At 36.1% G+C, this 23,522-nt stretch overlaps 3 protein-coding genes across 7 annotated transcripts; 1 reads left to right on the forward strand and 2 right to left on the reverse strand.

The window, feature by feature from the left end:
- Positions 1 to 291: 291 nt before the first annotated feature.
- Positions 292 to 2,384, reverse strand: LOC113716694 (transcription factor MYB1R1). Its single transcript, XM_027241089.2, has 3 exons — positions 1,737 to 2,384; positions 1,366 to 1,574; positions 292 to 1,246 (listed from the first exon to the last, which is right to left on the reverse strand). Exons 1-3 carry the CDS (start codon positions 2,029 to 2,031, stop codon positions 734 to 736), a joined length of 1,017 nt encoding a protein of 338 aa, XP_027096890.2. The 5' UTR covers positions 2,032 to 2,384; the 3' UTR covers positions 292 to 733.
- A 5,306-nt stretch (positions 2,385 to 7,690) lies between these two features.
- LOC113717214 (protein COFACTOR ASSEMBLY OF COMPLEX C SUBUNIT B CCB4, chloroplastic) lies at positions 7,691 to 12,359 on the forward strand. 5 transcript variants are annotated; one of them, XR_011824933.1, is made up of 10 exons: positions 7,695 to 8,218; positions 8,294 to 8,460; positions 8,587 to 8,686; positions 8,793 to 8,866; positions 9,529 to 9,710; positions 9,812 to 9,882; positions 10,352 to 10,435; positions 10,688 to 11,011; positions 11,102 to 11,209; positions 11,298 to 12,359. XR_011824933.1 is itself a non-coding variant. In XM_027241923.2 (8 exons), exons 1-7 carry the CDS (start codon positions 8,054 to 8,056, stop codon positions 10,392 to 10,394), a joined length of 798 nt encoding a protein of 265 aa, XP_027097724.2. In that variant the 5' UTR covers positions 7,691 to 8,053; the 3' UTR covers positions 10,395 to 10,435; positions 10,688 to 12,359. The 5 variants fall into 5 exon arrangements, 2 of the variants coding, with proteins under 2 accessions (XP_027097724.2, XP_071927745.1); XR_011824931.1 differs by having other exon boundaries at positions 10,688 to 11,209; XR_011824932.1 differs by having other exon boundaries at positions 11,102 to 12,359.
- An 807-nt stretch (positions 12,360 to 13,166) lies between these two features.
- Positions 13,167 to 15,508, reverse strand: LOC140020971 (glycosyltransferase family 92 protein RCOM_0530710-like). The gene has a single exon (XM_072071643.1). It carries the CDS (start codon positions 15,216 to 15,218, stop codon positions 13,353 to 13,355), a length of 1,866 nt encoding a protein of 621 aa, XP_071927744.1. The 5' UTR covers positions 15,219 to 15,508; the 3' UTR covers positions 13,167 to 13,352.
- Positions 15,509 to 23,522: the final 8,014 nt, after the last annotated feature.

The following is a 23,522-nucleotide window of genomic DNA, read 5'->3' on the forward strand; positions in this document are numbered from 1 at the left end:
AGAAGGTTGAAGTTGCTTGATTACATGTTTAAATATTCCAAATCGCTTTTACACCATTGCTTGGTTGATGAGAAGAATATTTCTTTTGACTTCTCTTTCATATATACCCATTACCTTTCTAATATGCCAAGACCCAGTGAGCATGACGCTCTGGTCTGGCAGTTGTCATGTACCATATCCAGAGAAGAAGAGATGGCCTTAATTAGGGAGAGGGGAAAAATTACAAAAAGTCTGTGGGAATCATTTATGCCCAAAAATCATAAAAGCGCCACATTTCTGGTACAAATAGGGTTTGGTGGCATAGGAACCTTACGAATATTGGCATAAAGAGATATACTCCATACTGCTTTTTTACAAGTGGAAGCAACATAGTAAGGCAAGGGGACACCAACAAGCAGAAAGTTGATCCATTTTGCCTGTACGAGGCCACAAAGGAATCAGCCATAAATAAAACAGGAATTTCCCCAACTATTGAAAGTGACTTAACGTTATCTCACTCTCATCACATTATTAATTAATTAATTAATTATTACCCCCAAACCCTGTACAACAAGGAATTGTCTCTAATTAACCACCTAATAATCTAATGCTAAAAGCTAATCAAACCTAACCCTATCATATTATGTTACTCTAAAAAAGAAAAGAAAAGAAAAGCTCTACTTTACAACACAGATTGCATTTAGTTATAATAACATTACTACTTGTACGTACTACTAATTAGGCTTTTTCTCCATCAAGCAACACTGATGATGCTATCTCCACTGCTATTGTCAAAACTACTTGGCATGGCCTGAAATGGTGATGTGTGCCTCGCCGGCGGTGACGATGATGACGGCGAGTGCTGCTCTGATGATGGTTGTGATGCTGCTGATGACGAAGGGGTTGATAGTTTTAATGATAAAGGCAAAGGGTCTGGGATGGTTGTCTTGTTTAAGTTGAGATCTGCCATTTTTGAGGATGGAGGGATCGGAGCAAGAGGGATTGGACGAATAAGCTTAGGAGTTGGGGATGATGCATTGTTGGTACGGTTTAGCAGCAATTGATTGTTGGCTGGTCCTAATGTAAGGCTCTCTAACGATGATGCACCCTTGACTGGGCTGACTGGTAACATTACAGGCGCAATATTTGTTGGATAGGTGGACATGGGAAATTTTTCCAGATTGTTGATTAGATTTTTCTGCTGTTGCATTGCTGGTTGAGGCACGGATTCTTCTTGTGTTCTGTCTTCCATTGCTGAGCCCAAAACCTGTCAATTCATTTCAGAAAGGATTTCCTAGTTTAGAAAAATAATTGACAAGGGTATTTATTGGTTGAATAATAATAATCTTCATCATAATAAACAAATAAAAGTGATTGGTTGAATACCGTATCAGTGGTGATGTCAAAGAGACTAGATCTCCGGCGCCTCCGGCTGTGATTGTTGCGGCGGAGGAAGTATTTCTGAGCATGGCTAGCAACCTGAGTAGGTGTACGTGTCTTAACAAAGTTTCTTGAAATTCCTCTCCAATCTCCTTTCCCCACTTTTTGCAATCCCAGCAAAAATAGCCTGTGCTCGTCCTCAGTCCAGGGCACTCCTGCATACATATATTTATATATATATATATATATACACACACACCAATTCATCATCCAAAAACTCATACGGTTCCTACAATAAAGTGAGAGCCCCTTCTCGCTATGTATCAAATTTAATTTAACGGACATATATATATAAGAGTGATTTTAGAAGATATTACCTCGTTTTCGTTCCCGGTTTCTAGCAGAAGGATGGACAACATCATCAGAAGCATATCCGGCATTAACATCATTATTATTCATGGAATCCTGAGGCTGCTCAAACTGAGCAAGATTGTTCATACTAGCACTTTTCCTGAATGATCCCTCCATCACTCTCACACCAAACAGCATGAACCCTTTATTACAACCTTCAGCCGCAGCCGCCGCGGCCGGCCCGGCACCACTAACTTCCGGGCATGTTTGCCAGCAGTTCTGGCCATCATTTCCACACTGCAGAGAGCATGAGCTGGCCATTTTTCGCAGCCTCCCCAGCTGGCTATTCCCTTACTTCGTCAAGAAAATTAAGAAATAAAACGTACGGTTAGATGATATACTGCTATCAAGCTTGGTGCAAATGATCCTCAGCCGCCCATACAAGCAAAAGGAGAGAGAGAGAGAGAGAGAGAGAGAAAAAGAAGGGAAAAGTAGAAATGGACGCTTTCTTTTTCCTTTTTCTTTTTTTTTTTTTTTTGGTTTTGCTCTCTCCTGAGAAAGATAGAAAGAAAATAAGACAGAAGAAAGGATGAATAAGAACGAGTGGGATGCCGCTGTTGTTGATATTATTATACCATAGCATTCAAGCTAGGGTTTTCTTTGTTTATTAGCTTGTGCTTAATGACTTCTTTCTTGGTACTACTACTATTACTTAAAATATTCCAATGCTTCGCAGGGACATTGCAAATACCTACAACTCTAAATCTCGAACGTCAACTATCAAAAATGAGCCCAAGACAGAAAGTCACAAAAATCAAAGCCATCAACTTCAAAGAATCAAAGTCGTGGTGGGTGAGTTCTTCACTGGAAATAGAGTAGCGTCATTATTATCACTAAAACCACGTGTCTCCATAATCTCTCCTCCGTCCTGTGGTTCCTTCTAGCGGGGGTAATTGGTAAGGGCGTTTTATTGAGTACTGGAAATTGACGTGATTAATTAACGATTGTTAGACATTTGACTTTCTTGCCAAAAAAGAAAAAAAAAAAAGAAGTGTCGAATTACTATTGCCAAAAAAAAAGAAGTGTAGAAGCATATATAAGGATCAAGACTTTTTATCATGGACTAGCTAGTGACATTTTTAATTAGCAGAATACATGCATGAAGATTGATGAAGAGAATTACTATTGATGAATTTTTAGTACTGTAGTAACTTTTAAATTAGTTGATGAATATTTTGAACCGATCGATGAAAGTAGTAGTATAAGTTAGGTGATAGGGGAGAATTAATGCTCGCCCATTAGTGGAAGTATTATTAAATGCTTAAGAATCATTAAGAAAGAAATATGAAAGAAGGAAGGGCAGAGAGAGAGAGAGAGAGAGACAGGATTCAAAAAAAAATGGAAAGAAAAAGGGATGGTGGAGGTGGAGGGGCAGTTCTCCACCGTCAAATTGGCATATTCGGGGGGGGGGGGGGGGGGGGGGGGGGGGGTTGTGTTTCTTTTGGAAAAAGATATGATGGTTGTCTCTCTATTACTAATAATATTTTGCTTTCGTCCTGCCATTGGCTTTGTATAGTGATAGTCAGTCACCTTTGGTGGTGGTCTGGTGGTGGTGGACGACTGGTGGGTGTGATTTGCGAATTGTGAGGATAAGGGGCATTAAGACCCCACTTATCATCCCTCCTCCCCAACTCTTTTTCATCAGCCTTTTCGAGTGGCTGTAGTGGAAGTTCCTGTTTCTTCTTCTTCTTCTTCTCTCATCTCATGGTCCCTTCTCTTCCTCTCCTCTCCTCTCCTCTCTAATTTTTTTTTATATTTATATTTTTATGAATTCATAAAAAAAAATAATTCATATTTAATTACACCCCTTCACATGATTTTGTAATATATATTCACAGGTTTGTTCAGATCAATTTTTCCAGTGTCTTGCCTTTTTCTTGGACCCGGGCTGGAACGGTTGTCAGTGCAACCGTTTCGGAAGCTTGTGTGCATTTTGTACACGATGTAATATCATTTGTACACGATATAACACTAAAATAACAGCGAGTAACACTAAAACAATATTTTATGAATCTCACACATGTTAAAATCTAGACCTTACAAATTTTGTTGGCCAAATCTTGGCCATTAACTGGCAGGAACGTCCCTGCCCCTTCTCCCTTTTTCTTTTGTAGCCGACATATATGCGCATGAACCCTCGTGGTCATCTGACTTTGTATTTTATTTCTAGTATCCTTCCTGTTAAGTTGTCATTGCTTATTGGATCAACCAATAATTAGTAGTACTATGACATATACATATACATACATATATATATATATATATACACCAAGACCAAGCTTCCTTCCCCACCATTTCATCTGAAAAACCATGACATCCCCCTCAGTTAATACTCTGGGAGTGTTTGGATACCAAATTATTCCAAATAATATTTCGCTTGCATCACAAACATATTTTCCAATTTACCTTTTTATATTTCCAATCACCTTTTTATTTCACATACATCATATCACAAAAAGTGCTACAGTAGCTAGTCCGCCTTCCAAAAATGTAACATATATATATATTTAAAAAAAAAGAGTGAACTATTTTATTTGTCAGAGAGAGAAAGGGTGGAGCTGTATTTATTTTGTGGAGGAGGAGGAGAAGAGAAGTGGATGGATAGCACGTTTTTCTTATCCTTATTAATTTCTCCTCTCCATCCATCCCTTTCATTCAATTCAATTGTCCTTTTTTTTTTAACTTGCGTGGGCGTCCTGCTGTGCCGTTGTCTTGTCGCCCTGTTCAGTACAACACAACGAGGACCAATAACATACACAATAGGGTGAATACATTCATCACAGTCTTTTTCTTCACAACCCTTCTGCTGATTATTGACCTAAAAAATCAATCAATATAATATCCCGTAAGAAACAAACATTACACGCCCCGTCTTATTCCTTTACGGTGGTTTAAGCGTCCGTGTGCTCCCTGTTCAATTTCCATGGTACAATAATATTTTTGGGCTAGTACGTGTTATTATGTGCGTGGCTGCCCCACAGGATCATTTCAAACGATGAACGGTCCTGAATTACGACAGCAGATTTCCAGCATAAGCACGTGATGGGATGGGGATGGGATGGGATGCATAAAATTACTCTGCCACTATCTACTACTAATTTTTACACTACTTGAAAGCCAATCAAAAACGCAAACTTGACCTAATCCCCAGTTCATAAGCTATGATGTGGAACCGTTTCTTGATTTGAGAATCATGGGCTTAAAAGCAAAACACTGCTGATTATAAATAACTTCATAATCACAAAATCAGACTATAATAAAAGGAGCGGATCACAATTGCGCTGCCAAACTGCTTGCTAGGGTAGTATCAAGTATGCTTTCCGATTCCATCACAAAGTTAATAATTGTTAGTATGTGTGTGTGCGTGTTTACATATAGTAAGATGCAATTTAAGGGTGCGTTTGATAAAATTAAATTCTGAAAATTGAACTGCATTCATTAAATTACTGAATTGTTAATTATTAAATCAAACATATTTGATTGTATATCGCATGCATTCAATGATAAACTTATCACTTATTTCTGAGAGCAAGTTTTGCCTAGATTTGAATACATTAAGGGTTTGTTTGATAACATACAAAAGTGCTGAAACTGAATCTTTTCAGACATTCAGATGTTTTGAGTGTTTGATAAATGAAAATCCATCTGCTGAATTTGTTAAGCAGTACTGAACTTGTGTATATTTTTTTCAGCACAAAAATCCTAACTAAATGCTTAATTCTGATAAGAATCAATAGAATTACTTCAATTACTTTATCTTATCTACCAAATCTACCATTGTTTGTTAATTATGTTCAAAATTCTTATCTAATTAAACAACCTGATATTCTCTATTTAACGATTTTCTGTTTCTCTTTTCTTTCTTTTTAATGACTTTCACATCTTTTCCATATTTCTCATATGATATATTTCATTTTTTATATTAATTTGATTTAAAAATAAATATTGTCATTTTCATACCTAATAATTTTAACTTAATTAAATCATAGGTGCTATTTCTTTTTTGAATGAAAAGATATAAGGGCTAAATTGTCAAATTAAACTTATTAAGCATTCAGTTATAAATATTTATCAAACAGTATAAATAAGTTTAGCATTAAAATTCAGACATTCATATATTTCTTTTCAGTGCTTAAAATTTAGCAAATTAATTGTTTCAGTATTCAGATTTCAGAATTCAGACTTCAGAATTCAGATTCAGTTTTATCAAACAGAACCTAAGTTTAAGTACTGAATTGAATTATTAAATAAGACCTAAGCATTTTGACAAGTGCTCATTATGTTATCGTTCAAAAAACTCCTGTAATTATATATAGTAGTATTTATCATAATCTTATTATTATGAATTTATTACAATTTTGTGGGTAAAAAAGCCCCACATCCAATGATTATCTTGCACTGGCATTACATCACACAATTGAGGTGATTGAACGTTACTAAGAGATTGTTAATCAAATTGCTCTTTGGCCTTTGCATTGTTTGAAGTCAGGAGGAAAAAACTTCGATTAAAATGAAAACACGTAATAAATTTTCACCTTTCCTTCCCATGTTATTTCAGACAGTTGATGATAAGGCAAAATAATCAAAACATCATACGTGTCCTTGCAAATTTACCGTTTCAAGTTCTTCAATTGTGTTCCAAGGGCAAAAGTGGTCATAACAAAGAGAACCATCCTGCAAAATTTGTTCTTTCCATTTCTCCCATCCCAGACTTGGAAAGGAAAAAAGGGACAAAGAACAGATAGATAGAGATAGTGAGAAAATGTATAACCATCAAATTTTTTTCTTTCTTTTATTTTTATAATCTTTTTTCTTTTTCCCATATCTTTGCTTCCAAACTGGCCATGGCCATGAGAAAAGATTGAACACAAAAAAAAAAAAAAAAAAAAAAATCATTCATTGGGCTTAAGCTCTATAATTTTAAAAAATCATTAAATTGGGCTCCAGACCCCTTTTCTTCCCCATGCAACTTCCCTATCAATTTTTTGAAATCATAATCATTTTTCATTTTTCCCCTCCTCCATTTCTAGAATCAGGAGTATAAATAACTTTTCCCTCCGTCTCCCTTTTCCCCTTCCATCTTCGTCTTCCGGTGAATTTTGAAGAAGCAGTGAAGATATATATTTTTCCCCATTTTCATGTGGAATTAAGGTTCAATTTGGAAGCACAAAGATCAAAACTTGACAACTGAAGCACAAGGGCTCTGTTATATTCAACTATTTTTCATCCTTCAATTTTCTAGTTCTATGATTATTGTTACTATGGTTGTTTCTTTTCCTACCTCCTCTATCCTCTCTGCCTTCAAATTTGTTGCCCTTGATTTTTGGTTTCTTTATTACATTTTGTGACTTGGACGTTGTAGATTTGGGGATACCAAAAAGAAAAGTAGACTTGGATATGCAAATGATATAGGCTAGGTGTGTCCACTAAATTAGACTTACAAGTGTGCCTGTGTAACGGGCACACCACATCATATTATCCAGTAGTACTTGTTGAACTAGAAAGTTCTTATATTTTCAAAAAAATATTTGAGATTTGAAGGGCATGAATATGGTCTAGGTCTATCTTGTTGTGATATATTTGAACGTAATAAATAACTGAAAATTTTGTCATTTTAATACTTTAATATAAATCATGAGAAGGTTATATATAATTTTTAAAAATATAAAGAATTATATGAAAAACGCTAAATTACAGAATAAAGTGTATTTTGCCCGGAAAAAAAAATCACATTTGAATCTTGGTTCTCGATTCTTTTATGATTGTTCTTCCGGGTTAATGGGTTGTCCTTTTCTGTCCATTCTTCTCCTGCCGGGTTGGTCTTTTTTTTTTTTTGGAAAAAATTAATGTTTGCGAGCGATAAGCTTAATTATTAAAAAGTAACCTTTTGTCTTTTCTTCATTCATCCATCAAAATGGAATAATTAGCCGACTGAGTCATTCTTACTGCTCCGTTCGGAGTCACACAATGATAAATTCATTATGAATATGAATTAAGAACAACCATCTTATTGATCAATTTAACTTTGCGTTGATCATTCATGTCAACAAGAAACCCATTTGTGGTTTCATGCTGCTATATCGGAAAACTGGGTCAGCGACACATAGCTCAGCTCAAAGGTGTTTGTTCCCCATGCTCCAGTACTTTTTTTTTTTTTTTTTTTGTTCCCCATGCTCCAGTACTTGTTGTACCAAATTGGCTTAGTTATTGGTGGATTGGCCAATGCTAATCCGTTTCAAGTACTACGATAATATCCCTTCCGCTACAACTAACTGATTTTTCAATGGGGGCGGGAACACTTATCCGTCCAACTCCATTAAAATCCAGCCCCCTGTCCCAGCAACGGCCACCCCCCGGCCCTCCGACTCCCGGTTATCATTCCTCTAATTCTATTTCTATCCCGCGCTCCTCCACCCCCGTTAAGGCATCGTCTTCTCTAAATTCCCAGGTCTGTGCGTCTATAAATGAATTAGTTAGCATTTCTTCAAACAAAATTTGCAACACTTTCGAATGAAATGGGCAGGGAGATTATCGAGGCCCGAAGCCAAAACGGGAATGGGTAGCAGATTGGGTTTCTCAGAACGACGACGTTGTTAGGAGCTTGCCCATTTATGTTGGAGGGCTGTCGCTATTAGCTGTTCTCGTTAATCGTACTATTTCCGGCATTGCTCCGGTTGCTGATGCCAGCAGGTCAGTCCAATTCATACCTTTGCACCCTTTACTGCTAGAAAAGAAATTTTCGAGATTTGATTTGTAATTTTTTCAAGAATTTACTATTTCTCCCCTCTCACAATTCAAAGCCTCGACTTTCTGTAGTTCTCAGTCTAGAGCAGATCTATTGACCCTTGGATTGGCTGTCACAAACATCCTGAATGGTCTAGTATGGCTTTCTATCAGACCAAAATCTGTGTCTGCGGTGAGGCTTTTCAATTTTAATATACTTGATATCGTGCTCCTGCACATTATTTTCTTATCTGTAGTTCCACAAGATTTTGTCCTTCAACTATTTTAAGTTTCCACAGGTAAACCCTGAAGGTGTGGAGTGCCAAAGTATATGTCCTTTGCTTCCTGATTTCATATCCTCAGAGCTCCTTTGGTAGGACGCTTTCATAGTGCTGGTCCAATTGTTCTTGATAATGTTTCGTCTATGTCTTAATTCACTAGTCATGCCTGGGAAGTTTTGGTGAAACCCTTGAATAGTTTCAGCTGCTATTTTTTCTAGTGATATCGAATTTCATCAGTCTAATAGATGGTTTTGTAATTTGTGAACTGCAATGGTGTTGTCCTGTATCAATATTTTCTCTGTATGTGCGGCATTTACTGGGATCCTTGAATGGACTAGATAAGGTGATGACTGGAGATGCCTCTTCTGATGGTTATTGGTAACTGGGGATTACACCATCCATTGAAGATGATTGTTGTGATGATTTAGAGCCCATAAGCATTAGTATTGCAGCTCATCATATTCTGGATAAGCATACAACTACTAGATCGAGCAAATGATTGGGGCTAAAATTGTGGTGTTGAGGACTCAGACGATGAATGAACTAGCAAAAAAAAAGATGAAAATGGGTGAACTATTATGACAGAAGACCTTTATATCGGATTTTAGAGTTAATGAGAACTAACTATTCACTTAAAAACGCTTAAGGAAAAGCTTTTGTCCTACTTAAAGGTGGAACGCCAGAATGGACATCAATCAAGCTGTTTGATGATGATTGACAGCATTCTGAAGATGGTAATTTTGCTTATTCTCAGGGTATGGGAGTCTCTATCAGATGCAACATGCTGCAGGTCTCTCATTATTGTGTATGATAAGAGAGTCATCCTCCAAATAGGGTTTGCTACTGCATCATCTAATACTCACGATGCAGTAGTGGTTGATGTTGATAAATTGATGAAAGGATCGCTTTACCAGGGTGCTTTGAAATCCAAATCACGTAAGAGACCTGCATTCACCTTCATTTGGTTCTGGCATGTTTGGTATAATGTTTATCCCTCAGGTGTTTTTTGAAGATGCGAATTATTACCTTGTTTGCAGAGAGCTACTTAGCCAACTTATCTCTTTATCCTGCCAAGTCTGAGTTGCCATTTCTGCCTCCCAATACACAGGTAGTCATGATTTTTTTCTGTCTGCATAATCATGACTGAGATATATTTTCTTCGTTGAGAAGTTTGATGAGATTGAGAGATACAAAAAACAGTATAACAACTTATCTTGGAAAATGATTTTCCTTTGTTCTTATGATCCTTTGTTTTCATGGTTACATGTTATATGAAACAACTTTAAAAAGGTGAGCACATTCTAGGACTTTTTTAATTTTGTCAAAAATCCAGGAGGTTATTAACTTGTTCGATTGTTGATTCAAGATTGTTAAAAGGGAATTGATCATTTCATTTTCCATTATACTCCAAGATACTGATGACTGGATTATATATGAGCATGAGCAAACAAAGAAGGGAAAAAGAAAATTTTGTGCAATTCTTGCAATTCCTGCAATCCCTGAAATTTTGTTATCCTGTCAATTGTTTTCCCCATGGCCATATAGTGTTTTTTCTGATCCCCATATTGAATCTCTAGGCAGTCATCTTGCAACCCCTTGGTGATAAAGGACTCGCCATAATTGGTGGTGACATGATCCGGGGATTCACTACTTCTGACCAGGTGAGAAGCTAAGAATTGTTTTTAAGTTTCAATTATGCTTTCTTCTCTGCTTGTAAAGTTTTTACTTTTAAGTGGTATTACTGATTAACATCTATAAACACAGAATTACATCCTTTATTTGTGTATTTGAACACTTGGCTGTTTCTTTCTTTGGATTAAGTTTGTTGTTAGACTGTAATGCTCGCTGAATTCATGATCTAGGTTGCCTTTTTGCCATTATTAAGGTATATGTCTTCTCTCTTTGACGCACAGGCATGGATCACCCTGGTTGGAGAAAAGTTAGATGCTACACTTGCAAAATGAACAATATTCCGGTGAATGCATAAGATGCATGCTCAGCTGATCAGTCCCATCAAGTTATTGAGCCGCTTCTTTCAAGTCTTAAGTTGATACACTTGTTTAATGTGCCACAGTTCCTCTATCAGCTATTGCATTTTGAACTCGGAGAGAATGTCAGTTCAAGTTCCAATCTTCTGGCAGAATCTCCTCAGAAGGGAACAGTAATGTTTTGGAAGTTACTCCCTTCATTTGTGTAATAAAGAATCTTCCCAAAAATCTCAACGTTTCTGAGCTATTGTAAGAATCGTTAGCAACCGTAGGTTTAAGCTTTTAACCCTGATCCATATACCAAATTGGGATTATTGACACTACATTACCATTCCTTAGGGCGATCGCTAGTATCCTTTATGCTGCTTTCTGCTAGATCAATCGCAACTATCATTAGGCATTCACAACTTATATGCTGCTTTCTGCTGGAGGAGGACTGAGAAAATGGTACTTTTTATGGACAAAACCGTCCTTGTCTTTTGGAACAACAGAACTCTTCCCCAGACATTTGATACTTAAGAACCAACTTGTGCAGAGCAGAAGATGCACGTAGAAATGATCCCACGAAAAGCATGGTCTGCTCATCTAGTACCTTGAATGATGATTCCAGTTAGCGAAGGTTCGTAAATTGAGCTGTAAATTCTTGACGAGGAAACTTGTAGCAGGATACGGCACACAGCAAGAAATCAGATCTCAGTGCCAACGTATGTAGCTGTGCGATAGGAATGGGGAGCCCTCTGAATTCAGTAGCTACCAAGTGCAGAGTAAATCACCACCTCTACGAGAAAGGGAAGAAAGTTGGGGAACATCTTGGAAGAGCATGTTCGGAAGATGAGGTGGTTCTGGATTTTGCAAACAAAAGAGGGACCTTCAATGAGCAGTGACAGTCCCATCAAACTTAAAAAGAAGCAAAGACCTCAAGATGCTGCAACCCCTTACACTCTCTGATCTCCAAGTGCTTCAACCTAAGAGCATGGCCAACATTGGCAGCAACAACCTTCACATCACATAGAGATGGTGCATGAACAATTGATAGCTCCTCCAGTTGGGGACAATTATGCAAGAAGCAAGGCACGTGCTCATCGGCTAGACCGACAGAGTGCAGGCGGAGGGAAGCCAGCTGCTTTAAATCCCTGCCTAATTTCATTAACTCAGTTATTGGAGTTGGCGAGGTGTAACACCTTTCAGCCTCCGAAAGATGGCGGGTCTGACATCGTGGATGAATTACATACTCATCTGAAAAGTTGAACTCAAGCCTGCGAACCCCCTTGGCTGCTGCAAACTGGATCCATCTGTCGGTGTTAGTCAATTCATCCTTGTCCCTCCTTGATGCGAGGCAAGTACTCCCAATTCACGTACTTGCTTCGTTCCTCTGTCATAATTTACCATACCATACCATAAAACAGCCGCTGGCATGTCTTATACAGCCGCTGTAAAATTTCCATAAACTCACTCACCTATGGGAAACAACACTACTTCTGGCTGCCTCTTTAACTGACAGCGTAACAAAGATTTCTATGAGGATTTCATCCAGCAATTCATTAATAAGATCTGAGGCATCCATGAATATGATCCTCTGTCTTTCGTTTGATTTCAACATCATGGTACTTATCGCTGCAGGCTTTCATCATCATGAAATTATTTTGATTCTTCTCATTTCTTAGAAATTGATTCGATGTTAAACTTTCAAATACTACTTTGTACGAGGGATAACTATATATTTTAAGAAGAAAAAAAAAGAAGGGTATTAAATACCGTAAATAGATATAGACTAAGCTCGATTCCACTTAGGAATCTGACCTGCTGCAAAGAGTTAGAACTTACTAAAAACCGATAAACTATTGATATCGCGCACGTCGAAATTGGAAACTAACAATCCAACCACGATTCAAAATCAAAATGCGGCAGTTCTATTCTTTTAATTGGATGGAAAAACTAAAAACTACAGAGATCTTGCTAACTGCCACAGTTTGTGGAGAAGTATTTTTTTTTTTTTTTTTTAAATAAACTAAATTGAAACTCGGAAAGTTATAGAACTTTTGATGGCTGCTAATTCTTGTATTTTGGTTCGCTGAATTGATACCCTCAATAACAACAACTGCTGAAAACTAAGATTGTTCTCGCTCAACCATTCACGTTGCTAAATCTATTGCAGCTCCATTTGAAACTTATCCAGCAGGTGTCTGTTTTACAGAAGGTTGCAAGCTAGACTGATATGATTCTGAATTTGCTTGGATCATAAGGAAGGTTTCATTATTTTTGCGTTTCCTCTCTAATAAGTCTGTTTGACATAGTTGAAACTTGTCTTCCTTTATTCCCCCCCTTGGCCCGTGTCACATTAGTCACAATAGAAGCTCAACATATGAACTGTGAGAAGAAAGGAATCAAATAATATATCAATCACTGAGAAAATAGAAGGGTTACTTTAATGTTGAATGTATAATTTCCAAGAAAATCTCCTAATCTAACTGGTGCCTTTTCATTGAGTGTCTACAAAGAAAAACTACAACATACCATAAAACAATGTAGGGAAAGAATTGGGTGTGTATAATTAATTCTCTGTTCTACAAGCGTGGAACCATTACCAACTTCATTGGTCTAAAGAAGATGTTTCCCAGGGCAACAGACCATTTGAGGTATCAACCAAGTTGGCCAAAACAAAATCTCGTAGGCCAGTGTCCCAAACCTCACAAAACTGTTGTGGCCAATTGGGAGGTTCGATGGCCTCGGTTCCCAAGCCAGGAGCTCTATCCCTAGACCCTTCATTGTGGTTTTCTTGCCAATCAGCAACATAGGTTGCAACTCTTCTGTAAAATTTTGCTTTGAAAACATCCCACACCTGGTATTTGTAATGATTTATCACAGCTGTGCTCTGAGGCAAATTTAGGTACTTGAATCCATTTCTTAAGTGGAAGTGATGCACCACATTCAGAAGGGTAGCGTCAAGGGCCTTGGGGCGAATAATTGATTTGTGTCGCTCAGGACTCTGAAGTCGGCAAGTGTATCCTGCCATAACTCCCTGAGGAGGCTGTTTACTCAATCCTGATGGCCCAAAACTATGGCAAGTAGTTCTTATCTCTGCAATTCTTGGGGATGATGAAACATTTGCCACCAGAGTCCGTAGTGAATTCTGACCAGCATAGCCCACTTCCCTGAATGTCTGATGCCTTGGTGTTGAATAGGGAAAATAGAAAAACTCGTCAACATCCATGAACGAAACCCAATTGCATTCATCCTTTGCTCTAAGAGCACAATGAGAGAAACCAGCTTCCTGAGTCTTAACCCAAGGCCACACATGCCTGGTGACATTGTAGTTCTCTCGCTCGAGCTCCCCAATTACCTGTTTGATGTTATCGTCACTATTGTTATCATAAATGAACCACCTCTCAACTCCCAGCCAAGCATGATACATAATCCATTCACGCAAAGCAGAGCCCTGATTCCACACCATTGTACACACACAGAGCTCATACTTTCCCCGACCACCAACCCCACCCTCGATAGACTTCGGACTAAAAATCTTAGCCACAGAAGGAAAAACCACATGCTCATGAGCTCTGGCACGAACATGGGGTGTCACTCCAATTGTCACCCTAATTCCCTGAGCCTTTTCAGGGGCCTTCTTGATACTCCGCGGCAACAAACACCTCACAACCTCTTGAGCAGCCGTAACAGCTTTTGTCGTGAGCATAAATTTTCCATCCGCCTCCCAGTTCCCCAACCCAAAATGGCAGCTGAACTGCCTCGGATCCGATTCTCGTTGTTGCCTAAGATTCAAACCTTTTACAAACACCACAGCAGTGTCCCCATCCAAAGTAGCAGTATAGGCCACACGTTCCCATTTATGAACTGACTGATTACTAATCCCCCGTAAGCCATTTTCATCCCCTAAATTCTCAATCCCATTTCTCCAGCGCCTTTGTAAATTTACCACAGCAGAGTAATTGACAGGCGGAATTGGACATCTGACAATCAATCTAAATTCGTCATATTCATCAACGGACAAAACATTCAGCTTGGCAACAAGACTCTGCCTTGCCTCCAGACCATCGATGTTCCTACCTTCAGAAACTATGCTTCTCCAGTAAACACAATCCAATTCTTGATTTCTCTTCACTGTCCCATTATTCTTTACCAACAAAAGTATATGATCAGGCAACAAAACCCGATCCTCTATCTTAAATGGCAACGATATCAACTTATCAAAATGTTGAACGGAATCACTACTAGAAGACAATAAAGATAAGCTAGAAACTACCAAAACTGGCCTAAAAACTGAAGAATGAATCTTTGCCGTGTAGGATAAGAGGCAAAGAAAGGTGAAGAAGGTGAAACAAAGAAGAAGAGATCTTACTGAAAATAAATGAGAAGGTAGAACTAATAGATATGAAGTTTGCGATGCTGCAGATGTTCTAAGTAGCCGTTTTCTCTTCCTCCTTTGGTCTGAAGAATCCATAACTTGTCTGGAAAAAATCCGTTATATTGAGCTAGGATGCATTCAATTCAAGAAAGAGTTTCTCTGGGTTAAGTTGAAGTTTTGTGTTGGAGTAGATCTAACGTGGGATGGGACGCCGACAGAGGTCCTCTGGCCTTTTGAGGTTCTGATGCTCAGTTCTGCTCAGCTGGTAATCCGGTAATTGTCGGAGAGGACGTGTTTGGATGATTCTCAATAGAATTGAAGATTGCTTTATTCATTCTCCGAGGAACGCTTTTGGTATTTGCTAGTACGATTTTATAATTAATGGTGGCGAAATCATGTAGGAACAAGAAAAGCTGGGTCTGGATTCTGAAAGTCCACATTTGCTGGCTGGATTGAATGAAATACGTGGACCATTCATGAAAGAGCGCGTGGAGTAACCCCCAAAATCTTTAGACCGTTAGAATCCCACTTTTTTGTATACCTGTCCTTATCTTTCGTGCTTGTCCTAATTTAGTCCCTCATCAATCATCCATAACTAGTGTGAATACCCGTGCTACGCACGGTCCTGACATTATTGAAAAAATAAAAATAAAAGGGTGAATTAAAAAAGGTTAAAAAATTATACCAACATAATTAAAATATAATATCTGTCTAACAATAGTTTGAAATATGATAGAATGTGTATATTATTCAAAAATTACCTTTTTTCGGAAGATAAATCTTGAAAAAATAATAGAAATTTATATTAGAAAATAAATGATATATGAATAAAAATGAATGTAATTAAATGTTGTTAAAATAAAATACTTACAAATATTATGCATTCGATTTGATAATCTTGCATGAAGATGCGAACACTCTTCACACCGATCAACTTTTAGTACGAAAGCCAAAATTGGTGATTTAATTAATTCTGTTGAATTTTGTGGAATGCGTTCTATAAATGAAAATGCACGATCTTTGCATGAATTGATTCGTTGGTTGAACAACCTATCACCATTGTCCTGAGAATTAAGTAAGTGCGAAATTCAAAATTAGTGTATTTTTTTTACATAGTTTATAAATAGCATTATAAAAAATAAACATATATCAAGAAATTTTACCTTCCTTTGTAATTTTCTGAGATAAGAAGCATTACAATCAAATATGAATCGTGCATGTCTGTCCTGTAGATTAAGATGCATATTACCACTGGAATCTTTAATTTGTATGTTAACATTGTACCTGTTTGCCAAATAAAATGTTATATACAATACAGAAAAAATTGTTGAAATTAAAGGTATATGAAATTAATTACCTAACAACAGTGTCGACCACGTCATTACAATGTATAAACACTGTTTTTAAAAAACAACCTTCACATAGTTATCCACAATTTTTGCATAGCTCATAGAAAATGTTTTCTATATTAATGCTCTGAATGTAAGCAAATATTCGAAAATATTTAATCTAGTAAGAATGAAAGAAGGTATAGGTTATGATTATAAATTTAAAAAGTTTGTGCAGTAATTAAATTAAATAGAGTAAGTTTACCGTACGTATGATTGTATATTCGGATATCCATATTTTCTTTGAATTTACTATCAACAATACTTGTGATGTTGTAAAATTGCTTGACATCAATCAGGTAACTAACTTTCGAGCACATGTATCATTTTCAAACCTACAATTTTTTGAAATACATGTTTATAAGAGTATAAAACAACATTAAAAGTTTGATGTAGTGTTATTGATGGAACTCACCAACTGCTTAGGTATCGAGCAAAATCTAAATTGTGATTGATATACAATTTGCTAGCTCCAATTGTACAAAGTGATGGTCCTGTATAGTATGGTTATATTCGCTAAAAAACTATTCAAATTATATAAATTATAAGTAAAAGCATTTGATTTACCTCTGAAATTTCGTACACAAATACCACATGCTAGTAAAATATTATTTTTTGTAGCAGACTGATATTATAGAATTTGTAGTATATTCAATAACTTGATACTCAAATCACCGATAAGGTAAAATTTGCCTAAATAAGTTTTACAGTGTCCTAACTCCTTGCAAAAAAAAAAAAACACTAAATAGTCCTAATTGGCATCGCAAGTTACGGCAACGTGCCAGTTCCATCTAGGCCTAATTTTTTTTTTGTCAAAATCTAGTCCTAATTGGTTCTGCTATTTCTTGATCATGCTGTATGCTTGCGAATTAAAATTGTATTAAAATAGCATGTGAATGAGCATTTGTCTTTAATTAAGGAGTAAAAAAAATTTAAAGTATAAATAACAAACTATAAACGGTTTATGAAATAGATTATGAGAAAGTTTTAAATTTTAAATTTGACTGGTGATAGGGTTGGTTATAACTCACTACTTTTTATATATTAAAATAAATATAAAAATCTATAACCCACTACTTGTTACGTTATTGGGATTTTTTTAGGGTTAAATATAGTAAACCCCCTTAACTTTACGTTTAGTTGCACTTTACCCCCTCAACTTTACATTTAGTTGCACATTTGTGATTTTTTTGAAAAGTGATTGTAATTTGTAAAATTCATTTGTAAGGGTGGTTATAAGGTTAGTGTGGTGACAAATATTTCTTAATTATAAAAATGTAACATTGTATTAAAATAGCATACGAATGAGCATTTGTCTTTAATTAAGAAGTAAAAATGATTTAAAATATAAATAACAACTATAAACAGTTTATGAATTAGATAGTGGAAAAACTTTAAATTTTAAATTTGATTGGTGATAGGGTTGGTTATAACCCACTACTTTTTATATATTAAAATAAATACAAAAATCTAGAAAAAAGAATGGGAAGTTTAGAAGCCATTGAGAGGGTTTCTGCTAAAAACCCCTTCCTCAATACATATAGATATAGATTCTCATATTTTTCTTTCGTTCTTTGTGTTTTAGAACAATGGGTTTGTTTGGATTTAAGGTAATTTATAAATTTTTTTTGAAGATAATACTGTAATGTTTTGTATATGAAACAATAAAGTATGTCAAAAATATTTAAAAAATAATTAAAAAATGTGTTGATAATTTTATCATTTTTTTTTAAAAAAAAAATTATCAATCCCATCCCAACTTCTATCCAAGGTCATAAAGCACAAATCACCAAGTAATAATCTCTAACTCTAAGCTATTCTTATTTTGATGTTTTAAAAGAAGAGAAAGAGTGGAAAGGAATCCTCATTCAAAAGTAATGAAGAAAAAAATAGATTTTCGGTGATTAAATTTATGCCGAGATTTTCTTTAACTCTTTTGCGTTTCGTGCATTCATGTTTTCATTTTAGAAGTTGTAATATTAATCATTACCTAATCATTCTTATAATAAAATTTTGTAAACATAATGCACAAAATTCACTAATATTGAAATGTGATGGATGAAAATAAGGTTAGACTCGTAAATAAAGGACCAAATGTGTTGAGCTTGAAAAATGAGAGATCGAAGTGAAACCACTGTCAAGCATAAGGATAACGATATAAATATGCTATTGGAATCATGGAGAATTATTCATTCAGCTTGTTTGCCTTTTTATTTGGTCAAGTTTTTCAGCTTTGGATTGTAAATTATTTGAAATATTATTGTGATGTGATGTATGTGAGATAAAAAGATAATTAAGAAGATAAAAAAGTGTATTGAAAATTGTAATAATGATGTAAACAAATATATTTGATCAAATAATCTCCTGTCCAAAGAAATTGCAAATGGCTATGACGTAGTTTTGGCGGACGGGGTCTTTCGTTTTCTTAAAGCCTACTGAATCCCAGCGTTTGGCTGTCACGCGTCAAGAATGTGCTCGGGCCGGCGTCGCATAGCACTATTGGAACACCGGAGGCTTCACTTCATTTTTTTAAATTTTTTTTTTTTTGTATGGGGAATAGCCCATCTTTGTTTTTGGAATTCATCTCTAGTTTCACTTTCAGCTTTTGTCTAGTCTATTATTTAGAAAATTCCTACTCCTCCTTCGTCATTTTAGGGATTCCATATTTATATCTATCTTGATTTTTAGTGAATTCCATTATTTAATCAATTCCTTTCTACTTCTAAATTCAACTCAATTATCTGCGTTTGTTGCCATCATAATTTTACGCAATTACACTTTTCTCCCCTTCCAAGTTTTTTTTTTTTTTGTGGGTGGTAGGGGTTGGGGGGAGGGGGGGGGGGGTTGGTTAGGAGTTTTCTTTCTTATGATGCTCATTACCTAAAGAACGCTAACAACAACAACACGGTACTTTATCTTAAGCATAGTGATGATTTTCTACCTGAAATTTGCTTAATTTTGATAGGGAAAAAAATATATTAATTAACGATACTGAGCAAAAAGAAACAAAATGAGCTGATCATCAGTTATCTTAAATGCTTGCTTACCATTACGGAATCACTTTTGCTCAACAAATCCGCACAGTTTGCATATGAATTTTGTATGTACAAACTTTGTTTCATTGTCATTATCAAAATCACTAAGTTTCATTGATTAATGATTGAATAGATATCATAATTCATTTTGGGGTCTTCTGGCTTAGCTTTTTCTCATTGGACCATAATTGTTCTATCTATGACATCTTTACGACTCCATTTCCCTTCCCCTCTTATGAAGTTTAGAAGTTGCTTTCGTTATCCTCATCGCCAGCTGATAAAAGAAAGAAAGATACAATTATAAAAAGGAACAAAATGAGGTGTTGGCCTTGAACCTGGACCAATGACCATCATCTACTCCATATATATATATATATATATATAAAATGCATGTAGACAAATTGCTATTTTATTATTATCCAGGCCAGTTAGGCTATTTTGTCACAAATTGCTGTCCTTTTAATTGATTGTATCCCTACATAGTTTAGTAACTCATATTATCAGCAAGAGTGATCGGCCTGCACGACTTTCCATTTTCTATGCTTTTTTTTTTTTTGTCAAAAATTTTCTATGCATTTGGCAGACCATACCTTGTTTGGAAAGCAAAATTGTTATGTTTTTCGTGAATACATTTTTTAATCATTTTTTTACCTCATATATATCAAATCACTACAGTAACTTTTTTACAAAAAATTCAAAAAAAATGCAATCAATCCATGAGTGCATTGTCATAGAGTACTTCGAACCGAACCATCAATTATTTTACCTTTTTTTCTGGACCAGTACTTAATCTTGTTATACGATGAATTTTCATTTATATGCATAAATCATCACAGCCTGCCAAAAAAAAAAAAACTTGTCATCAAGTGTTCGATGATTAGGTTAACAGCTTGGCAAATTATCGATCGACTCCCGTGACAGATGGGATGATGGCTTCTGCTAAATAGTTAGTACTACTTGATAATCCAGACGGTACTTGGGAATATATTCAGAACACAAACGACGAGGAAGCTTCCAGATGCACAAGTAGTATCAAAAAGTCAGAAACATATCATAACGTGTGATTAGTGCCAGATTGTCATCCAAGTTAACCACCGCTTAGGGAATTTCCAAACGCGGAATTTGTGTCCTCCTCGACGTGCTTTGTTTGAAATTGTTTTGTTGGCTTATTAGTTTAGCTATAGAAACTGGAACCAGACTGCACGAAAGTCTATCCTATCTTAAGCTTGTTTGTAATAAGTAGTAGTAATAAACAAGAAGCCAACAGAAGTTTGAAGCTTATTAGTTTGGTCATCAACCAAATTAGTTTGGACAACTGCATGATTGGTAAAAAAGTAACAACAGCCACAATGAAAAATAATAAGCTATGCAGGAAAGGATTGCTTCCACACAATTTCATCTATCAGGTTTATGGCAAACTTTGCCAAGTAACTAACATCATTCAGTAACATCCCTCCCCCTTAATCATAACTTTAAAAACTTTGAGCGGACATAATTAAATATTAGCCGGCAATTGGCTGCTTGACCGCTGGTTGGTCCACATTGGCCTCAACGACGTAATCTACACGCGTATGAAAAAGAACAATACGAGTAAAGATAATTGTCATAGGAGAAATATTAGGAAAGCAAGGAATGAAGAACTAACATAATGGAAATTTCCTAGAATATGCAAGCACCTGTGTGTGCACAAAGCCCGCAGTTGATTGGTTTAATACCGCTAAATCCGCCTCTTTAAAGTGTAAACTGCACGCTTTAATAGAGACAGACAGACAACAGACAACTATGCTGGAAAAGGTCCACTGGGGTTTGCTTCTTTTTTTTTTTTGGGCTGTATTTTACTGGGAAAGAGAGAGATTCTCCAAGCTCGGCTGGGAAAAGGAATTAATATATGTTCTCTACCTTTTTTCTTTTTTCTTTAATCATCTAAAGCTCCTTCCAATTGGCATTAAAAGAGCGGGTTTCTGTTTGCATAATCTAACATTAAGAGACATTTTGGTTTTTGTCTATAAAATCAGGAACTGTACGGAACTACCAACTATGCTAGGGAACTTCACTAGAGTTATATTGCAGTTGTTACTGGACATTAAAGAATAAATGGTTATGCTTATTAGAGGAGGACTGGATCGGATGGTAAGGTGAAAAGAATTGTGCATAAGAGATTTTGGGTTCGAATCCTCTCTCTCATGTACCAAAAAAAAAAAAATTATGTTTTATTGGAGGAGAGTAATAATATACTCGTCATCTTTAGCATGGTCCTCTTGTATCTAATTTAATTCCCTTCATATCAAATCTGGCACATGTTCTCTTCCATGTCAAATGATGTGGTACCAAAAGAGTTGAGCAACGCGCTTAGGTTGTGTTTGGATTGCATTTTCCGTCATTTTTCATGGAAAAATTACTGTAGCGATTTGATATATGTGAGGGAAAAAGGTGATAGGGAAATGTGATCACGGAAAACGACAATATTTTCCGACGGAAACAAGCAATCCAAGCATGGCTTTAGCATTTCGACTCAACGTGGTCGGGCAAGGATTTCAATCCTTTTCTGACCGGATAAGAGGTTGAAAGCCCAAGAGCTTGTTTCAATTGTGACTTTTTGTCCAAAATTTTTTGAAATATTTATTTGACATATTTTTTTAATCATTTTTTTATTCCATATATATCACTTTACTACATTATATATTTATACAAAAATTCAAAAAACTTACAATTCAAATAGGCTTTAACTTACATGGAATATCTGACAATGGGTCACTTTTAAAAAAATGCGAGTCCTTCAAGATTGTAAGTGTAATTGAGGACTTTTTATAGTCGAGAGATCAGTCGATTCGATCTCGAGTTTATCTCAACTATTAATTTAAAATTCAATTAAATTTTAAACCAATAATCGAGCCAAACTGAGTACAACGGTTCAACCGATCAAGGTCAAATCTGTCAACAGTGGATTCAAATCCGTCTTAAAGACTTGAACAATCAGCTGACAACAAATGATGGACTGATCTGGTGGATCTGTTATCAAAGTAACCCCACGTTGCTTTCTCCAGAAAACAGAGCCCATTCTAGAGAAAAATTAGAAAGTCACAGTCCAATTAGTTGGAGTTTGGGCTGGCAAGAAGAGCCCATGCTGACAGACCGCTCTATTTTTGGATTCTCAAAAGCCTGCTACCTAAATGTGGGCTACCCATGAGTGGCTGGTTTTCTATTTTTAGGCCCTTTCTCGCTAGCGATAGTTGTTGCATACTCGTGCAGTCATGTCTATGTAGAGATGGCAATGGGACAGGTGTCCGCCCTGCAGAGGATGTAATGGGGCGGGACGCGAGCGGGGACGAGGAATGGGGCGAGGGGAGGGAAACGATACCCCTGCTCCGTTCCCACTTCAATTTATTAATATAAATAAATGTAATATATCATATAATCTAATAATGATAAATATAGAATTTTTGCCAACTAAACATAATCTTTATCCCATTTCTATCCAAATTTCTAATTGATATTTGGTACAAGCATATTACGCGTTCTATAAGTATTCTTAAATGTTATCTATACAATTTAATTAATTTTCTTAGTGTTTTATTTCGACACTTTTCTTGTTTCATTTTTCTTTTTTCACTTTTTTCAGTTCCGTATTTTAGCTTATTCTTTGAATTTAGTTTTGATCTATTGAATAAAGATTTCTAAAAAATAATAATAATAAAATTATCACCCATACAGGAAGCGGGGCGAGACGGGGCAGGGGAAACGGAGGCGAGGGCAGGGAGAGTTTTATGGCAATGGGGCAGTCCCCCGTTCCAAACCCACACCATTGTCATCCCTGTGCCTATGCAAGTTGTAAAAGAACTTACTGTAACTAGAAAATTACAATTTAGTGTCAAAATATGAACTTGAAAAGGGAAAAATATGTTGTAGTTAATAGTGTTGATTAATTAATACCTAACGTCGGCTATTGTATGGTAAGACATGAAATAATAATTGTTATT

Source organism: Coffea arabica, chromosome 11e (genome assembly GCF_036785885.1).
Source record: "Coffea arabica cultivar ET-39 chromosome 11e, Coffea Arabica ET-39 HiFi, whole genome shotgun sequence".
Lineage (NCBI taxonomy): Eukaryota > Viridiplantae > Streptophyta > Magnoliopsida > Gentianales > Rubiaceae > Coffea > Coffea arabica.

What these genes read in the sequence shown, in the direction of transcription:
- LOC113716694 (XM_027241089.2), bottom strand. Translation starts at nt 2,031, where the DNA reads ATGGCCAGCTCATGCTCTCTGCAGTGTGGAAATGATGGCCAGAACTGC. An exon ending in AAACCGGGAACGAAAACGAG is followed by an intron (nt 1,575 to 1,736) that starts GTAATATCTTCT and finishes ATATGTATGCAG; the next exon opens with GAGTGCCCTGGACTGAGGAC. An exon ending in TTGACATCACCACTGATACG is followed by an intron (nt 1,247 to 1,365) that starts GTATTCAACCAA and finishes ATGAATTGACAG; the next exon opens with GTTTTGGGCTCAGCAATGGA.
- LOC140020971 (XM_072071643.1), bottom strand. Translation starts at nt 15,218, where the DNA reads ATGGATTCTTCAGACCAAAGGAGGAAGAGAAAACGGCTACTTAGAACA.
- LOC113717214 (XM_072071644.1), top strand. Translation starts at nt 8,054, where the DNA reads ATGGGGGCGGGAACACTTATCCGTCCAACTCCATTAAAATCCAGCCCC. An exon ending in GACCAAAATCTGTGTCTGCG is followed by an intron (nt 8,687 to 8,792) that starts GTGAGGCTTTTC and finishes AAGTTTCCACAG; the next exon opens with GTAAACCCTGAAGGTGTGGA. An exon ending in TGCTTTGAAATCCAAATCAC is followed by an intron (nt 9,711 to 9,811) that starts GTAAGAGACCTG and finishes CCTTGTTTGCAG; the next exon opens with AGAGCTACTTAGCCAACTTA.